Source organism: Carassius gibelio, chromosome B18, assembly GCF_023724105.1.
Source record: "Carassius gibelio isolate Cgi1373 ecotype wild population from Czech Republic chromosome B18, carGib1.2-hapl.c, whole genome shotgun sequence".
Taxonomy (NCBI): Eukaryota; Metazoa; Chordata; class Actinopteri; order Cypriniformes; family Cyprinidae; genus Carassius; species Carassius gibelio.
In genome coordinates this window covers 25,516,571-25,532,701 of record NC_068413.1, presented here as the reverse complement: position 1 = coordinate 25,532,701, position 16,131 = coordinate 25,516,571, and the positions used below count along the sequence as shown (strand labels likewise).

Below are 16,131 nucleotides of genomic sequence, written 5' to 3'. Positions count from 1 at the left end.
GCTGCCTGTCAAACAAAAATGATAACAAACCGAATAAAATCCTTCACTGCCACACAGGCAAATGACAAATCGCTTAATAGCCGAACTAATTATTATTAAAGTGTCACTCACAGTCACAAGCCTAAATTCGCTTTAACACAGTCCTCTTACATTTACTCTTCAAAGTAGTGATTAAAACGTAGCGTTAAATTTGAGGTAGAATTTTTGGCGGTCGACAGAAGCTTTTCACCAAAGCAAAGTGTGCATTTTACCGTTATGTTCTTTTCTTTTTCGTTGACAAATTGAAAATAATGTGCGTACTTCCATAAATCAAACGCTGTCCTCTCTGCTATCTTGCCGGGAGTTTGAAAAAAAAAAAAGCCCCACACACACATAGGGTCAGGCGCAGGGCACAGACGCATCACAGCCATTGACTTTACGATCACAGAGCTTCGGCTCCACTGATACTGTACATCCGCAGGTGGCACAGTAGACCTAGGACTACTGTCTGACAAAAAGCAGGCTGCAGTCGGGATTTTCCTTTCCTTAAAATAACTTACGCACGAAACTAACGCGTTAAGTTACAAATTTCTGGAAAAAAGTAATTAGAGTACTCTAACACGTTACTTTGTAACGCGTTACCCACAACACTGGTGCCAACTGCCTTGAAGTGTGAACAAACCTTTAGGTACCTAGGTGACAATGTCAGCTAACCTCCAAGAAACTGATAAGTCTGCCTGTGAGGAAATTTTCCATTTGGTGCAAAACAAAAAAAAAGAAGTAAAGCATGGATCCATCCTTTCCTGTATCAATTTGCCTTAAATGGATAGTTTACACCAAAATAAAAATTCTGTCATTAATTACTCTCTTATGTCGTTCCAGACCCATAAGACCTTTGTTCATTTTTGGAACACAAATTAAGAACAAATTAAGAAAGCCAGTACCACAACCCATGCATGTACATTCTTCTTGCAAACAACCGGGATCTCCGTCTGAATGCAGGCTTCTGCATTAGCAACACCACACGCATGCATTGTGGTTAGGGCTGGGATAAACGATTATTTTTTTGATGCATCGATTAATCTAACGATTAATTTTTTCAGACCGATTCGATTTCGATTATCTCCCCATTAATTGACTACTAACAACTTATACATGTTGATTTACATATCTGAATGAAAAAAAACATGAATTCCTTAACATTGCAATATATGTTTATTGCTCTTAAAATAAAAGACTGACTAAGAATGCATTACTTTGCACTTGTATAGAGATAGCATTCAATAAAACCTTGAAGCCTTGAAAACACATAGCATTCAATAAAACCTTGAAGCCTTGAAAACACATAGCTTATTGAAACAAGCTTACTGAAAACATAGGGCCTAGCTTACTGAAAAAAAGTTATTCTTTCAGATGAAAATAACAACAACTTGATGTCTAGCATTCAATAAAAAAGGTCACTCAAAATACTTGTTTAGAGCAGTTGAAAGAATACAGTAACCAATGTAAACTTGAGGGCTTTAAGCTAATACAGAGAGTGCTTTTCCAAAAAAATAAAAAATAAATTTACAGTGGGAGCCAGCAGCCTGTCATGGAGAAAAGAAAAAAAAAATCCCTGAATGCTCCATGTGAAACTTTGGCGTTCCGCCCTTTCTCTATCGTGTCTAATGATTTTGGTTAATATGCACGAGAGAGGGAGAGAGAGAGAGAGAGAGAGAGAGACAGAGAGAGAGCAAGACAGCGCTTGTGTAGTTTGAAGACTGTGATTGCGCGAGCGCGCGTGAAACTTTGGTGTTTCCCCTTTTTCTATCGTGTTTAATGATTTTGATTAATATGCACAAGGGAGAGAGAGAGCAAGAAGCGCTCGTCTTGTTTGAAGACTGTTAGTGCGTGCGCGCAGCCGGGGCTCTCTCTCGTATGTGCCCTGTCAGGCGCAGGAGTCATTCTATTCTACATCACTCAAAGATCAAATAAGGCTTTGACAGGCGCCAAAAAAAAGATCAATGCAGAAAAACCCCTGGATTGGTCATATAACGTTGGACAGAATGTTGATCCGGCCATCGCGTATATTCAGTGCACATAAGGTAAACGTTTTGCAAATGTTTTTTAGAGAAATAAAAACTGGTCGACGAATCGATGCGCATATTTTGCGTCAACGTATTTTTTGTTGTCCCAGCCCTAATTGTTGTACTTTAGTGAATGTGCATCGAAGTCCGACACAGAAGAGAAGAAATTGTTGAATAAAGTAATTTTTTGTTGTTGTTTTTGTTTTCTTTGCACACAGAAAGTATTCTCGTAGCTTCATAAAATTAAGGTTGAACCACTGATGTCAGATGGACTATTTAAACAATGCCCTTACTACGTTTCTGAGCCTTGAATGTGATAGTTCCGTTTCTGTCCATCCTGGGTCAGATTTTTAAAAAAAATATCTTAATTTGTGTTCTGAAGATGAACAGAGGTCTTTGAGGTTGGGAACGACATGAGGGTGAGTAATTAATGACAGAATATAATTTTTTTTGGGTAAGATATCCCTTTAACACTGTCAGTGGGTATTTTCAATTTCTGACCCAAGTATTCTTAGTTTTTGTATACTTTGAACTTCAAACTATACTCCATTTGATGTGTGCGAACGCAGGCAATCTAGAAAGCTTTATCCATATCCAGTGTCTGCTCTTTTTTTTTTTTTTCTCCCATCAAGTTATGACTGCTAACAAATATTTTTTAACTCTTTTCCAAACCAAAGCAGAGCTGTCTTGCTCATAAAGCTTGTCGGTGTGTTGTATTTTGCAGTCTCTGCTGGTTTGGTGTCTTATGTTTCTATGTTTTTCTTCTTTTCTTTTTTGGTACTGTGTAACAATGGCCCAGGATAGTGTTGCCACCTTGTGTAAAAACTGATTATTGCAAAAAAACTTCAGTGCGCATGTGCGAACTGCGTTCACAATGTACAAAGTCCCTTGCATACTCATAACAAGTGAAGTATACTTTGGGCTTAAGAAAAACAGAATGGGGGTCGATTGTGCTAGTAATGATGTTAAAAATGAAATGCATTGTTGCAGTGACTATAATTAAGAGCTCATAATGAAGTCTCACGCTAAATTAAGGATAATGATCAAAATTATCACTTGCCTTACTAACCTTATTGATGTTGCTACATGTACTCACACAATTGTAATGCAGTTGTCTAGACTGATTTCTTACGGAATCATAATTGTAGTCATATACTACTTTGTTCAGGGTGTCCCACTTTCACTTCCATGCTATAGTTGATTGAAAGACTCTTCAGGTGGCATTACCCATTTATTGCTATAACCAAGGTGAATTGTTATAATTTCTGGAAATAATTCTCAAAAAGCTGTTTCTTGCTGTAGTTTGCACTGTAAATATCATTGTGGCTTATATAGGTCTTGCATATTTTAATCTTCTGGTCCACAGTCCACAGAAGCTGAATTTGCAATATGTGCTCCTACCTGATGCTTTCCGGACCTTTTTCACTCTCTAATCTGCACTAGAATTACCTAGCTGTCTCTCCTCAATCCTGATTTTGTATTCGCCCTCCATTGCCCTAAACATATTTGATCCATTGCCTTTGTCTTGTGGCACAAAACTGATTGAGGATGACTGGTTGTTTCCTGGCTGCTCCGATCCAGAATTAGCCAATCGGCAAGAGGAAGTGGAGGAGGAGTTGGCCCAGGCCCGTGGACTCTGCACACAGAAAAGCAGGAAGCCCAAATATTTCACCCCACACAGCCTGCAGGTATGAACTAAAGTCTCTAAGTAAATTGCATACAAATGAGTGACAAATTAAAAGAACAATTTCTAAGTAAGGTGTTAGGTCACAGTGTGCTGCCTGATCAGCTTCAGTGCACCTTGGTGTTGATTCTAAAAATTGGATTACTTCTTCCTGGAGCAGTGGAACACCACTCTTCCAAAAGATATGCCCTCATCTAGTGTCTAAATAACGGTGGTGTCTAATGCCTCATTTCCACTGAGTGGTATGGTTTGGTACAGTACGGTAAGCAATTATTTCCGTTTCCAATATCAGAAGTTTTAAATGGTACCAAAAAAGCGAACCCTACCAAACAACTTTCTTGGTACCCTTCTGTTGGGTTCCTAGCACAGCAAAGGCTACCAAAATGGTGGAACTCACTGCAGAGCATTGATTGGTTGACTAGAATTGTCACTTTTGTTTGATACAAGGGGATAAAGCGTCCTTCACTTGTTCTGCTTTGCTTTCCATGAATGTTAGGCTTATTCATATCAGAGTGCACAAACACAAAGAATATAACCATGCATTTTATATTTTCATACAGACAAAAGCCATTTCTCAATATTCTTGTCTGTTCTTGTGGACTTGTGAAACATAATTGCCCAAACACCCACAGAATTTTCTAATTAAATATCTATAATTGTGTCATGAAATGTAATTTGAAGAGTTTTTCAGGTGAGAATGTAATTGTTTAAAACTAAAATCTGTGGTTTATTTTATAAGATAGCACCTATTTGAAAATGTGTTATGCTGATTTTGGAGCTCCAGGTGATCACCGGGCGCTCAGTGCTCATGTATCCGCCAAGAGCAACCTAAGCTTGGCTAGTCCTTCTGACATTTGGCTCAGATGTCTCTGTAGTGATTAAACATGAGATTCAATTCTTTTTGGGTTGGCTATATTTAACAGGCATTCATGGTCTCATGAATCTGTTCAAAGTTATGTTTAACTTTATATATTTAATCTTAACTTTACCATGGTAATGTTACAGCGCTGACTTTGTGGTATACGTTTGACTGAACTGTTTGCTTTTGTCTTTATTTCCTCTTATATAAGCCTCTTATACTTTGTACTTTTACTTTTATAATGGCTATTATTGTTCATTAAACTTACATTTAAAGGGTAAGTTCACCCAATAATCAAAATTATGTCATTAATAACTTACCTTCATGTCGTTCCAAACCCGTGAGACCTTCTTCAGAACACAGTTTAAGATATTTTAGATTTAGTCCGAGAGCTCTCAGTCCCTCCATTGAAACTGTGTGCACGGTATACTGTCCATGTCCAGAAAGATAATAAAAACATCTTCAAAGTAGTCCATGTGACATCAGAAGGTCAGTTAGAATTTTTTGAAGCATCGAAAATACATTTTGGTCCAAAAATAGCAAAAACTACGACTTTATTCAGCATTGTCTTCTCTTCTGGGTCTGTTGTGAGATTTCAAAACACAGCAGTTTAGTGATATCCGGTTCGGGAACGAATCATTCGATGTAACCGGATCCTCTTGAACCAGTTCACCAAATCGAACTGAATCGTTTAAAACGGGCCGCGTCTCCTATAAGCATTAATCCACAAAAGACTTAAGCTGTTCACTTTTTTTAATGTGCCTGACACTCCCTCTGAGTTAAAACAAACTAATATCCCAGAGTAATTAATGTACTCAAACAGTACACTGACTGAACTGCTGTGAAGACAGAACTGAAGATGAATGAACCAGATCCAGATAATGAAAAAAAGATTGACTTGTTCTCGAGTCAAGAACCGTTTCTGTCAGACGCGTCCGAATAGAGATTGGAGAAGCTGATGATACTGTGCATGTGTGATTCAGCATGAAGCAGACTGACAAACAGAGCGTCTGAACCGAACTGGTTCTTTTGATGACTGATTCTGAACTGGTTCTGTGCTAATGTTATGAGCCCAGGTAAACCGAAGGCTTGAATCAAGGGCAATCATCGCAAATGAAGTCATTACGTTGAGTGCAAAAGAACTGGTGAACCATTTTCCTCAACTGGTTTATTGAATCGAACTGTCCGAAAGAACTACTGGTGATCGAAAACCAATGCAACTGGTTCTTGACTTGAGAACGAGTCAATCTTTTGTTCGTTATCTGGCTCAGCTCTGTGTTAATTTTCAGTTCTCTCTTCACAGCAGTTCAGTCTGTGTTCTGTTAGAGTACATGAATTACTCCGAGATATTGGTTTATTTTAACTCAGAGGGAGTGTCAGCCACATTACAAAAGTTAACAGCTTAAGTCATTTGTGGATTATTGCTTATTGGAGATGCGAACCGTTTCAAACAATTCAGTTCAATTTGGTGAACTTGTTCAAGAAGATCTGGTTACATCGAGTTATTCGCTCGCAAACCGGATATCACTAAACTAATATCATTAAACTGTGTTCCGAAGATGAACGGAGGTCTCACGGGTTTCGAATGGCATGAGGGTAAGTTATTAATGACATAATTTTGATTATTGGGTGAACTAACCCTTTAACAAAAAGAGGCAAAGTTGTGCTTATTGTCGTTGTTCATCATCGATCACTAGTTTCTGACACCATGCCTACCAAGTAAAGGTTTTATTGGCAGTGTAAACGCAAGCCTGATTAAGGATACCCATACTGAATCGTATTGTACTGAACTTTACTGTACCATACCGCTCAGTGGAAACCAGCCATAACATGCAAGTTCAGATTAACATAAAATGAATAAGTCCTATTTATTTATTTTTTGCTCTGTTGCAAAGTTGAATTAAAAGAATTATTTAGTCAGAAATGAGTCAAAATCATTTACTTGCCCTCATATCATTTTATCCTTAAAACACAAAGCAGACCCTTAGCCCTCATTTGCCAGTCTCCAATTACATTAACACAAGCATTAAATTCAAATATGGTGTGTAAAGAAGATGCATTAAAGGCAGTCAGTGTAGTCAATTAGTGTAGTCTATTACTTTTCACATGTTTTGTCACTGATCTTAAATTTGAAGTTTGAAGATGTTGAAAAATGGCAATGCAGGTTTGGAAGGACATGACGGTGAGTAATTTATTATTTATTTATTTATTTGTCCTGATTTGTGGGGTGTTCTTACTAATCATTTGAAGTATTTTTCTTTTCTTTTTTGAGAAGTGTACTGTATTGAAATTGTAGTAATAATGATAATAGTAATAATAATGCATGTTCTTTCTATTTCTTTCTAAAGGAGGACTTGGAATTTCATAGTAGGCAAGACCCAATAAGCCCCACTGATTGCGATGTTCTTGTAAATGGAGAGAACATGGGTGGATGGTGGCCACAGCACAGTGCTGCAGATACAGGTGTGAAGCCCATTAGACTATTTCCATGTTGTAATGATATAACCTTCGTAATCATCGGGAAGAAGGAGGCGGGAACCGGCGCACAATCAAAACACTTTAATAATTCAAAAATAAATACAAAACGGCGCACCAGCCCCTCACGGACGACTGGTGCGCATAAATAAAAAGCAAACACATAAAATAATGTCCCAGGCCTGGTCCTCTCTCGTCCTTCACGGTCGTCGCTCCAGTTTTATATCCTTCCATCTCCTACGTGGGACTCGATACTGTGAGTGGGGCGCAGGTGCAGCTCATCTTCAATCACTACACCTGGCCTCACTCCTTGTTCCCACGCCTCTCGGCCCCACCCCACTCGCCACATACCCCCATCGCCCCTCGCAGGCCGGGGGGTAGTCCCGAGACTGTGCTCTACTCCCAACCCCTCCACCACCCCCCCCACCCCCCCGGGCCTGCGGGAACCTGGGGGTAGGACAGACGAGGCGACAGAAAAGGAGATGGAAGGAGGAGCGACAAGGACGAGAGAGGGGAGAGAGGAAAAAAAAAAAACGCACTGCTGCTTGGCCCTCCACCAGCTGGGTGATCTCCTCCGCGATGCCTGGCGGTGGCACTGGACGTCCCCGGCAACTCACTCCAGCCCACCGCCTCGAGCGTCCATGGTGGCACATACTTCGCCTGCAATCAAAACACTTTAATAATTCAAAAATAAATGCAAAACGGCATAAATAAAAAGCAAACACATAAAATAATGTCCTTCACGGTCGTCGCTCCAGTTTTATATCCTTCCATCTCCTACGTGGGACTCGATATTCAACACAAAGAAGACTTAATTGTTATAATAAAGTAATTGTAATAACAGTACAGCTAATAACAACAACAATTAAATAGTAATAAAATACTAGGGTAAATCCAAGTTTAAAGTGGATAGTAAAATAAAGTGCATAGGATGAAAAGTGCAAGTAACATTATTTTATTACACACAATGTTTGACATTTACACTTGCCAACCCACCAAATGCAGATGGATTTCAGCAATTGTGGGTAATATAGTCAATCCCACTAGCCACTTTGGCAGCTTGAATTTTTTTTAAGCCTGCAGTAACAGAGCTTGATGGGACAAGTGGATTTTTGAAGGTGCAAGTGAAAGAGAATTTTACTTGCCCAACCGATCAACTTGATTCTGATTTTATTAAATTCAGTTTAAATGGCATTTGATAACAGTAAAAACATTGCGCCAGTTGAGGCTCATGTAAATTAAGTGTTTATATTCATAGCATAGCATAGTTAAGCAACATAGTGTTCCGAGAGAGTGTTCACTGAAAACTGTGATACAAAAGTTCATATGAGAAGTTAATATACATTTTAGTAAAACATTGTTAATGTTGACTGTTTTTGCTCGATTTGGTTAACACAAATATTTCCAAACAAAGATCACGCCCAGAACAGCAGTGCATTTTTGAGCAACACTGGTGTTTTTTTACTGAATGAGTCAATGATTCAGTGATCTATTCATAAGGACAGGCATTTGTTTCATTTTTGAATCAACAAATTGTTTGAATTAAAGCCTGTGACTCAGTGACTTGATGCCACCTACTGGTGGTTTACTATCGTATTTTAAAGTAGCTTATCTTTGCATTTTTCCAACATTTTATATTTGCATATCTAAAAATGCAAATATAATTTTGTAATTTTTTTTTGCTCTTGTAATTTTGCAGTGTAAAAGTATGCATGCTACATTTTAGCTTTATTAAACTCTCTGTGTAAATGCAACTAATGCCCATTCAGCTGCTTCTATTTCTTCTGCAGTGAAAATATTTTTTGTTGGTAACAACAATATTGTCTTGTAATATTAAAGTGAAATTATTAATAAAATAATATGAAATATGCATGCATTTAATACAGTTTAATACAGGAAAAATGGCTTTTCAGAAGGCAAAAAATTTACTGGAAATCGATTAAAATACATTTTAGTATGAAGTACTATGTAATTTCACAACAGCAAAATTTTGGCCGGTGAAAATAATTTTGGAAAACCACTTGCCACAGTGGCTGGTGAGCAAAAACGTTGCCAAGTCTGATTACTTGGCTCTGTGGATTACTCAGTTCTGATTGGTCAGCACATTCAGAGGTATGTTATTCCTTCATAACAACCGGTTAAACAGCTCCTTCGGGTAACTGCAGTTGGGGCTATTCGCTTACTGGGAACAATTTTGTTATTATTATTATTATTATTATTTCTTTTTTCTTTTTTTTTGTGGAAGCTTTGCATTTGGTTGGCTAATAAAATGTTAAAACTCAAATTTTATATAGTAATATGCTGTTTATTACACATTTAATATTAACACAAAATGACACTAAATAATTGATTGGAGAAAGAGTTGAGAGTTCAAGGAAAATTGCTAAATTTAATAAAATAAGATGTATGCCATTTCTTTTCACTTGTTTAGATGGCTTGAGGTCTGTTGTTGCGGAGCTTGAACTCGAGAGAAACCAACTGCAGGAACAGATTTTGGTCCTTGAGAATCAGTGCCAAGATCTAGAGGACCGTCTGCAACTTCAGGCTCGCATTGAATTACTACAGGTACACAGAAACTGTTTGGACTGTACGTATAACAGCGTTATCAATATCAGCTTCTGGAGTTACACTGCTTGCCAACTGACCCTTTGCTAAGCCTGCTCTCTCAATTACTGTAGCTGTCTGTCACTAAATTATTGGATTGGATTGCCCCAGGAATCATTAAATAAAGTGGAAATGCATCAGGCCTAGTCACTTTATTTACCTTCCTATAATCTGCACCGAAGCAATTAATCTCATCCTTTTTTCCCATCAAAAACCATCTATAATCCAACAAATGAGTCAATATAACATTTTTTAAGGGGTGGTTGACTGCGATTTCATTTTTCTGCATTTCTCTCTCTCTCTCTCTCTCTCTCTCTCTCTCTCTCTCTCTCTCTCTCATCTGATTGTAGGCTCCTATAAACTGTGTTCCAATTATACACTTTAAATGTAAATGTATGACTTACAGTGAACTCAGGATATCAATTTTTACCTATCATGTGTTCCCGGGGAATCAAACCCCCAACTTGCGCTTTGATAATACAGTGGTCTACCAATTGAGCTACAGGAACTAATTATGTGTATAGACAGACACATATTTTTACATAGCTATGGGAAGAATTAAATATGGACTCACATGCAGCTGCCATGGTGTATTAAAGCTTTAATCAGGATAAAACCGTATTTTAAAAGCTAGCAACAACAACAACAAAAAAAAAAACATGCTGTTAAGAGCCGTATGCTTGCACAGGTTCTGTGCGATCCTCTTCACTAATATCCTCTGCATCTCTGTCACGCTCCACTTGTAGTCTCACTTCCCCATAGGCACCTCACCGTAGGCACTACAATTCCCACAAAGCCTTGTCCCTTCATCACAGTAATTGCACTCTTGTTAATTGCACTAAGGTGTCTTCACTTGATAGTCATTACCCTTGCCTATATTAACCGGTCTTTTTCTGTTTGTCTTCATGGAGTCCTTTCATTCAGTCACCCAGTTTCCTCCTCTTCTTCCGAATTTCCTGTTCCAGTTCCTATTCCCATTCCTGTTCTCTCCCTGTTTGTTTGTTGTTGGGGAGGTGGGTTCTACGTCACATGTGTTCTGGACCCTGGCGGATGGTATGGGATATAATGATGTGGCCCTTAAATACATTTTCAACACCGGTCTGGATGACCCGGTGCCTCGAAGGGAAATGGACCAGTTGGACGCTTATAATTTCTGGTAGCTTGTGTTCTACCTACAACATCGGTCTCCGTGGAATACCCCAGCCACATTCTCCTGGTGGGATGGCCGATTCTAGACTGGGGTCTACAAACAGGAGGACCGCCAGCCCAGCGCCACTGCACAAGATGGCCGCCAGCCCAGCGCCACAGCACAAGATGGCCACCAGCCCAGCGCCACAGCACAAGGTGGCCGCCAGCCCAGCGTCACAGCGCAAGATGGCCGCCGTCCCAGCGCCACTGCCCAAGATGGCCGCCGGTCCAGAGTCATGACACAAGATGGCCGCTTGTCCAGTGCCTCTGCACAAGATGACAGCCACAGTTGACCCTCCAAAGTCGAGTCAGGTTCCTGTTGACCCTCCAGAGTCGAGTCAGGTCAAGTCACTGTTGACACTCCGGAGTCAGGTTAAGTCACCAGTGATCTTCATGGACAAAGGCAAGTCACCATTGATCTTCATGGGCAAGGGCAAGTCACCAATGATCTTCATGGGCAAAGGCAAATCACCATTGATCTTCATGGGCAAAGGCAAGTCACCATTGATCTTCATGAGCAGAGTCAGGTCACCAATGATCTTCATAAGCAGAGTCAAGTCACCAATGATCTTCATTAGCAGAGTCAAGTCATCATTGGTCTTCCTGAATCCAGTCCAAACACCACGGAATCCGCACCTCTGCTGAACTACCAGAGCTTCTCCACGTCTCGGCTGAACTACCAAGGTCTCTCCACGTCTCTGCTGAACTACTAGAGCCTCTCCACATCTCGGCTGAACTACCAGAGCCTCTCCTCGTCTCTGGAGAACTTCCAGAGCCTGGTGGGCTTCTGTCTCGACTGCACGGAAGTGGTGGTCTTCTGTGCCGCCCGGGTGGGCTTCTGTCTCGACCGCACAGAAGTGGTGGTCTTCTGCCGCAAATATCACATTTGAATATTTGAGCTCACAAAAAAACGTATATTTGAATATTTGTTTATTTGAATTAAGTTCAATGAGACAGACGTTATTTTTCATTAATATTTGTTGTTTCCATCATTTTGAACAAGCTTACACACAATAAGCTTGAACACATCGTGTTTTGTAGCTGAAAACCTTTAACAATGCGTGCAAACAAACAAAAGTACAGATTAAAAGCAAAAAAAAAGGTGAACAAATATAAAATGTAAAGCAGCCTGCAGCAATAGGCTATTGTAGAACGTAGCCTACACTTTTAAACTTTTAAACTGTCAGCAATCTTTTTTTCTATTGTTTAACATGTTCTTGTTAAGAAATACGGGCATGTATACATGGTCAGGGGAAAGTCGGCTCTTTAGTCTGTTAACAATAAGGCCGGCCGTGGAGAAAACACGCTCTGACGGCACAGACATTGGCAGGACTTACAAATAATGGTGTGCTAAGCGAATAAGTTTTGTGAAGCGCTTCGTGTTTTTATTTCACCACTGAATGGGATCCTCATCTGGTGGAATACCTGGCACCAGCAAGAACTGTTCCCACTCGTCTCGGCTGGACTCTCTGTAATCATTGCTTAAGAACTGGCTCAACCTTTTCCGACGAGTGGGCATTGCATCCTCTTCATCGTTGGTGACGGCGGCTGCATCCGCACCACTCGCATCAAGGAAAATGTTCTGATAATGTTCAAATTATTTTTTTTACTTCTCATGTTTTCATCGAGAAACCTGAGATGTTTGTGCTGAGGGTCTAGGGCAGATGTGAGAAGAGGAGTTTTCACTGCAAATCAAGTTAACGGTGTTTATTCGTTGCTTGAGAGATGCTGCAACAATGTTCTTGAATTTGATCTCTTTCTGTGATTCTCCACGGCATATTTGAAGGACTGTAGAAGACCACAGTTCTTAGGGGCCATTCAAATATTGCGTCTTTTGGGCGCTCAAGTTCGTTATTTCCAATCTAGGCGCGGTATGCTCGCTCATAATGGAAGCGACGCGGTCACGATTCGCACGATTTGCTGAGTTTAGGTTTGAAGATTATGAAAATTCATATTTACAGTAAAGAAGTAAAAGGAACTGAAATTGTGAATATTAACATTGTTTTCCAGTGTACTATAAAATAATTACAATTTTATTTAATACTCATTTTCTATTTTAAAACAATGGTATTATATGGTGTTTATTTATTAATATTTATTATTTATCATTTAGTAAAAATAATAATAATAATAATAACTAAATAAAGTGCAACAATGCTATTATTAATTTATTTTTTATAGTAGGTCACACTATGCTCAAGGTGATCGCCAAACCAAATCTTCAGGTGCTCTGATGAGAACCAGACTGAGAAAAATTATTTGCATCTCTGATTATAGCACGATATTGACGTGTACTCCAGTTTTATCAAAGGATTATTGTTGCAGTGCATATATCCCATTTTTATGAGTTTTTGTGAAAGTGCAGAACTGAGTCAGTGAGCTGACACTTTCGGTGGATACAGTTTTCAAAAGTTGAATATGTATTTTTTTTTTTATAGTGCTAAGACAGAGGCACCAAACTCAGTTCCTCTATGGCCACAGCCAAAAGGATTTTAGCTTCTTCCTTAATTAAACACACCTGATTCAGCTAAATACGTCTTTCGCAATTTAAAAACCACAGGAATGAGTGTTGGAGCAGGGTCGGAGGTAAACAGCAGCTGGAATAATTCAAGTGAGCATGTCTTTGACTTGAGGTCATGATTTAATTTAGCAATTTCTGTATTGCATTAGTTTTGAATATTTCTCATGGGCATGTAATAATTTTTTACTTTGTGGTGTGTTAAACTTTTTTTTTTCTTTTTTTTTTTTACGCATTTTACCTGTAAAAGGAAACCTGCTTAATAATTATGCACACCTGAGTATAAGGCATTTTTCACTTCCAGCCATTGTTAACAATTACACATCACTTTGATTAAATTGGTTATTAAATTTGATGCGGTTTGTAATTGGTAAATTGTACGTGGAAAACAAATATGGCCAGAATATCAACTTGCATAATAATTCCACTGTAGTTGTAATGTTTACAAAAAAATCTGGGTTAGAGTAATACCCTTACAATGGAGGTGAATGGGGTCACATTTTGGAGAATATAAGGTCAGACAAGGTCCAAAATGCAACAGAATATGATAACAAAAAGTTCTAAAAAAATAATTACTTAAAGGGTTACTTCACCCCAAAATGAACATTTTATCATTAATCACTTACCCCCATGTCATTCCAACACCAAAAAAACTTTGATCATCTTCAGAACACAATTTAAAATATTTTGAATGAAAACCGGGATGCTTGTGACTGTCCCATTGACTTCCAAGTAAATGACACTGTCTAGGTCCAGAAAAGTACTGCCAACAGTGGTTCAACCGTAACGTTATGAAGTAACAAAAAGAAAATATTTTTTCAAAATTTGTCTCCTCTGTCTCCCTGCAGCTGTGCTGTGGTAAACATGGAACTTTTCCTTGACATGAAACGGTAAATAATCAAACCAGTGGAAGCAGTGCGTTTATCCTTTATTCATGCAAAATCTATTCAGTCAGTATCGCTTTCTCTGCTGCGGTCGAATTGGGCTCTGCCATCTTCCATGCAAGACACATCAACTTTCAGTAGTGACGCTGTGCCAGACAGTGCAACTCCTGTGACCTGTCCCTGAACCCTCAGACGCGCTAGCGTGCCCACTCGCAAAGCAGACAGCCACTCCTCTACTACCGCGGTTGTTGTTTTTTTACACTTTTTTTTAAATTCAAATATTAATTTTCACCTTCAAAATTCGTTTTTTTAAAACTATTCAAATATATATTTGAATTTAGAATATTCATTGACAGCCCTAATTAGCAGTGTTAGTTTAAGATTTTAACATGAACATCTGCTGTTTATTTCTCTCAATGTGCACACTTTTATGGCATTGTTTAATTTGGTTCAATGGTTGGTGCACAATTTGGTTAAGAGTAAAAAAAACTCTTAACTTTTGGGAGGACACTAGCGCACAGAAAGGTTCCTTGTTTACTAGTTCAGAGTTACTGCTAGTTTTAATATAAAAGAATGCAATTACCTTCATAAACTATAACCTAAATCATTAAAAAGGTCTACAACTCAAGTTTCATATCGATCTCAACTTCGTTTTTCATTTACATAAATCCTGGCATAAATAGAAATGAAAATAAATTACTTTCACTGAAAGATTAAAACAAAACAAAAATTAAGCTGGAGACTTTTTGGTTTAAAATTATTAAAATTTCTCGTACATTAAATGTGTAAACAAACAAACCAGTGTGGTGAATTATTAAGGCCTTTTTATAGTCTACTTAGGGTATTTTATAGTCTACTTATTTTAGTTATTTAAATAACATGGGTTATCTTAAAACGTCTTTTATAATATTACACCACCAAAATATGTATTTATTTCCTTGTAATTCTTGTTGTCATTGCAGGCTGGTTTGTATTCACCATTAAGAAACATGATTAGTATAACCTGCTTAAAAGTAGACCTGAACTAAAAACAAGAAGACAACAAATTGTTGATGAATAAAAATAACCATTTTATAACTTTAGATAATGTTTTTATTTAGCTACATCAAAACAGTAGACGTGCATGGGTAAATTTTACCCGCTGACACTATACAGGTATACAGCGACCTCTGATGGTTTAAGTGTTAACCATAGTCCTAGGCTACCGGACTGTACTGCACGCGATGTAGACAGCATTCGAATAAAGTTTATTATGAACATATGTCACATAAAGTAAATAAAATAAAATAGGCCTACAAGAAAAAATAATTTATCCATCCCACAAACCTGTTAAGTCAATGTATTTTATTGTTATTATTATTGGTAATGTTTTTGTATTCGTTGTTAAGTTTTTTTAATTTATTTTCCCTTCATTTCGATCTCTACTTAACATTCAGGGCTGCACTTCCCAAAAGCATCTATAATCATTTGGTTTACGATGCTTTTGGGAGGTTCAACCCTTAAGAGGTTTGTAAATAATAGCCTATACTGATAATGCCCGACATGCCAATAAAGCTTTGACTATGCTATATGAAAGGAATTTTTACTGGAACTTTAGAGAATGTATGTAACAATAACTCTATAATACCCTAACCCTAAAATAATAAATATTAATAAATAATTTGCTAGTTTCAGTTGTAAATGAAAACACCACTGATTTATCATCACATACAGGCATAAATGCAATTAAGCCAAAAGTTTAACATTTACAGAATTAGCGAAATAATATACTAGCATCACACAGAACGTTAACTGAATAAGCAATACACCAACTGAAAGGGGAAAGGAGCATAACAATAAATATACAGTCCTAATTAATATAATATTATAATAAT

General features: G+C 38.1%; 1 protein-coding gene across 5 annotated transcripts in view; it reads left to right on the top strand.

Annotated features, from left to right (window-relative positions):
- The window catches only part of LOC127977336 (golgin subfamily A member 4), a 77,274-nt gene that overhangs the window by 27,108 nt on the left and 34,035 nt on the right, over positions 1-16,131 (top strand). For all 5 annotated transcript variants that reach the window (XM_052582205.1, XM_052582204.1, XM_052582206.1 and 2 more), the window contains exons 9-11: positions 3,627-3,733; positions 6,937-7,051; positions 9,495-9,628. In XM_052582205.1, the coding sequence (XP_052438165.1) occupies positions 3,627-3,733; positions 6,937-7,051; positions 9,495-9,628 (356 nt within the window). The remainder of the gene's footprint in view (positions 1-3,626; positions 3,734-6,936; positions 7,052-9,494; positions 9,629-16,131) is intronic.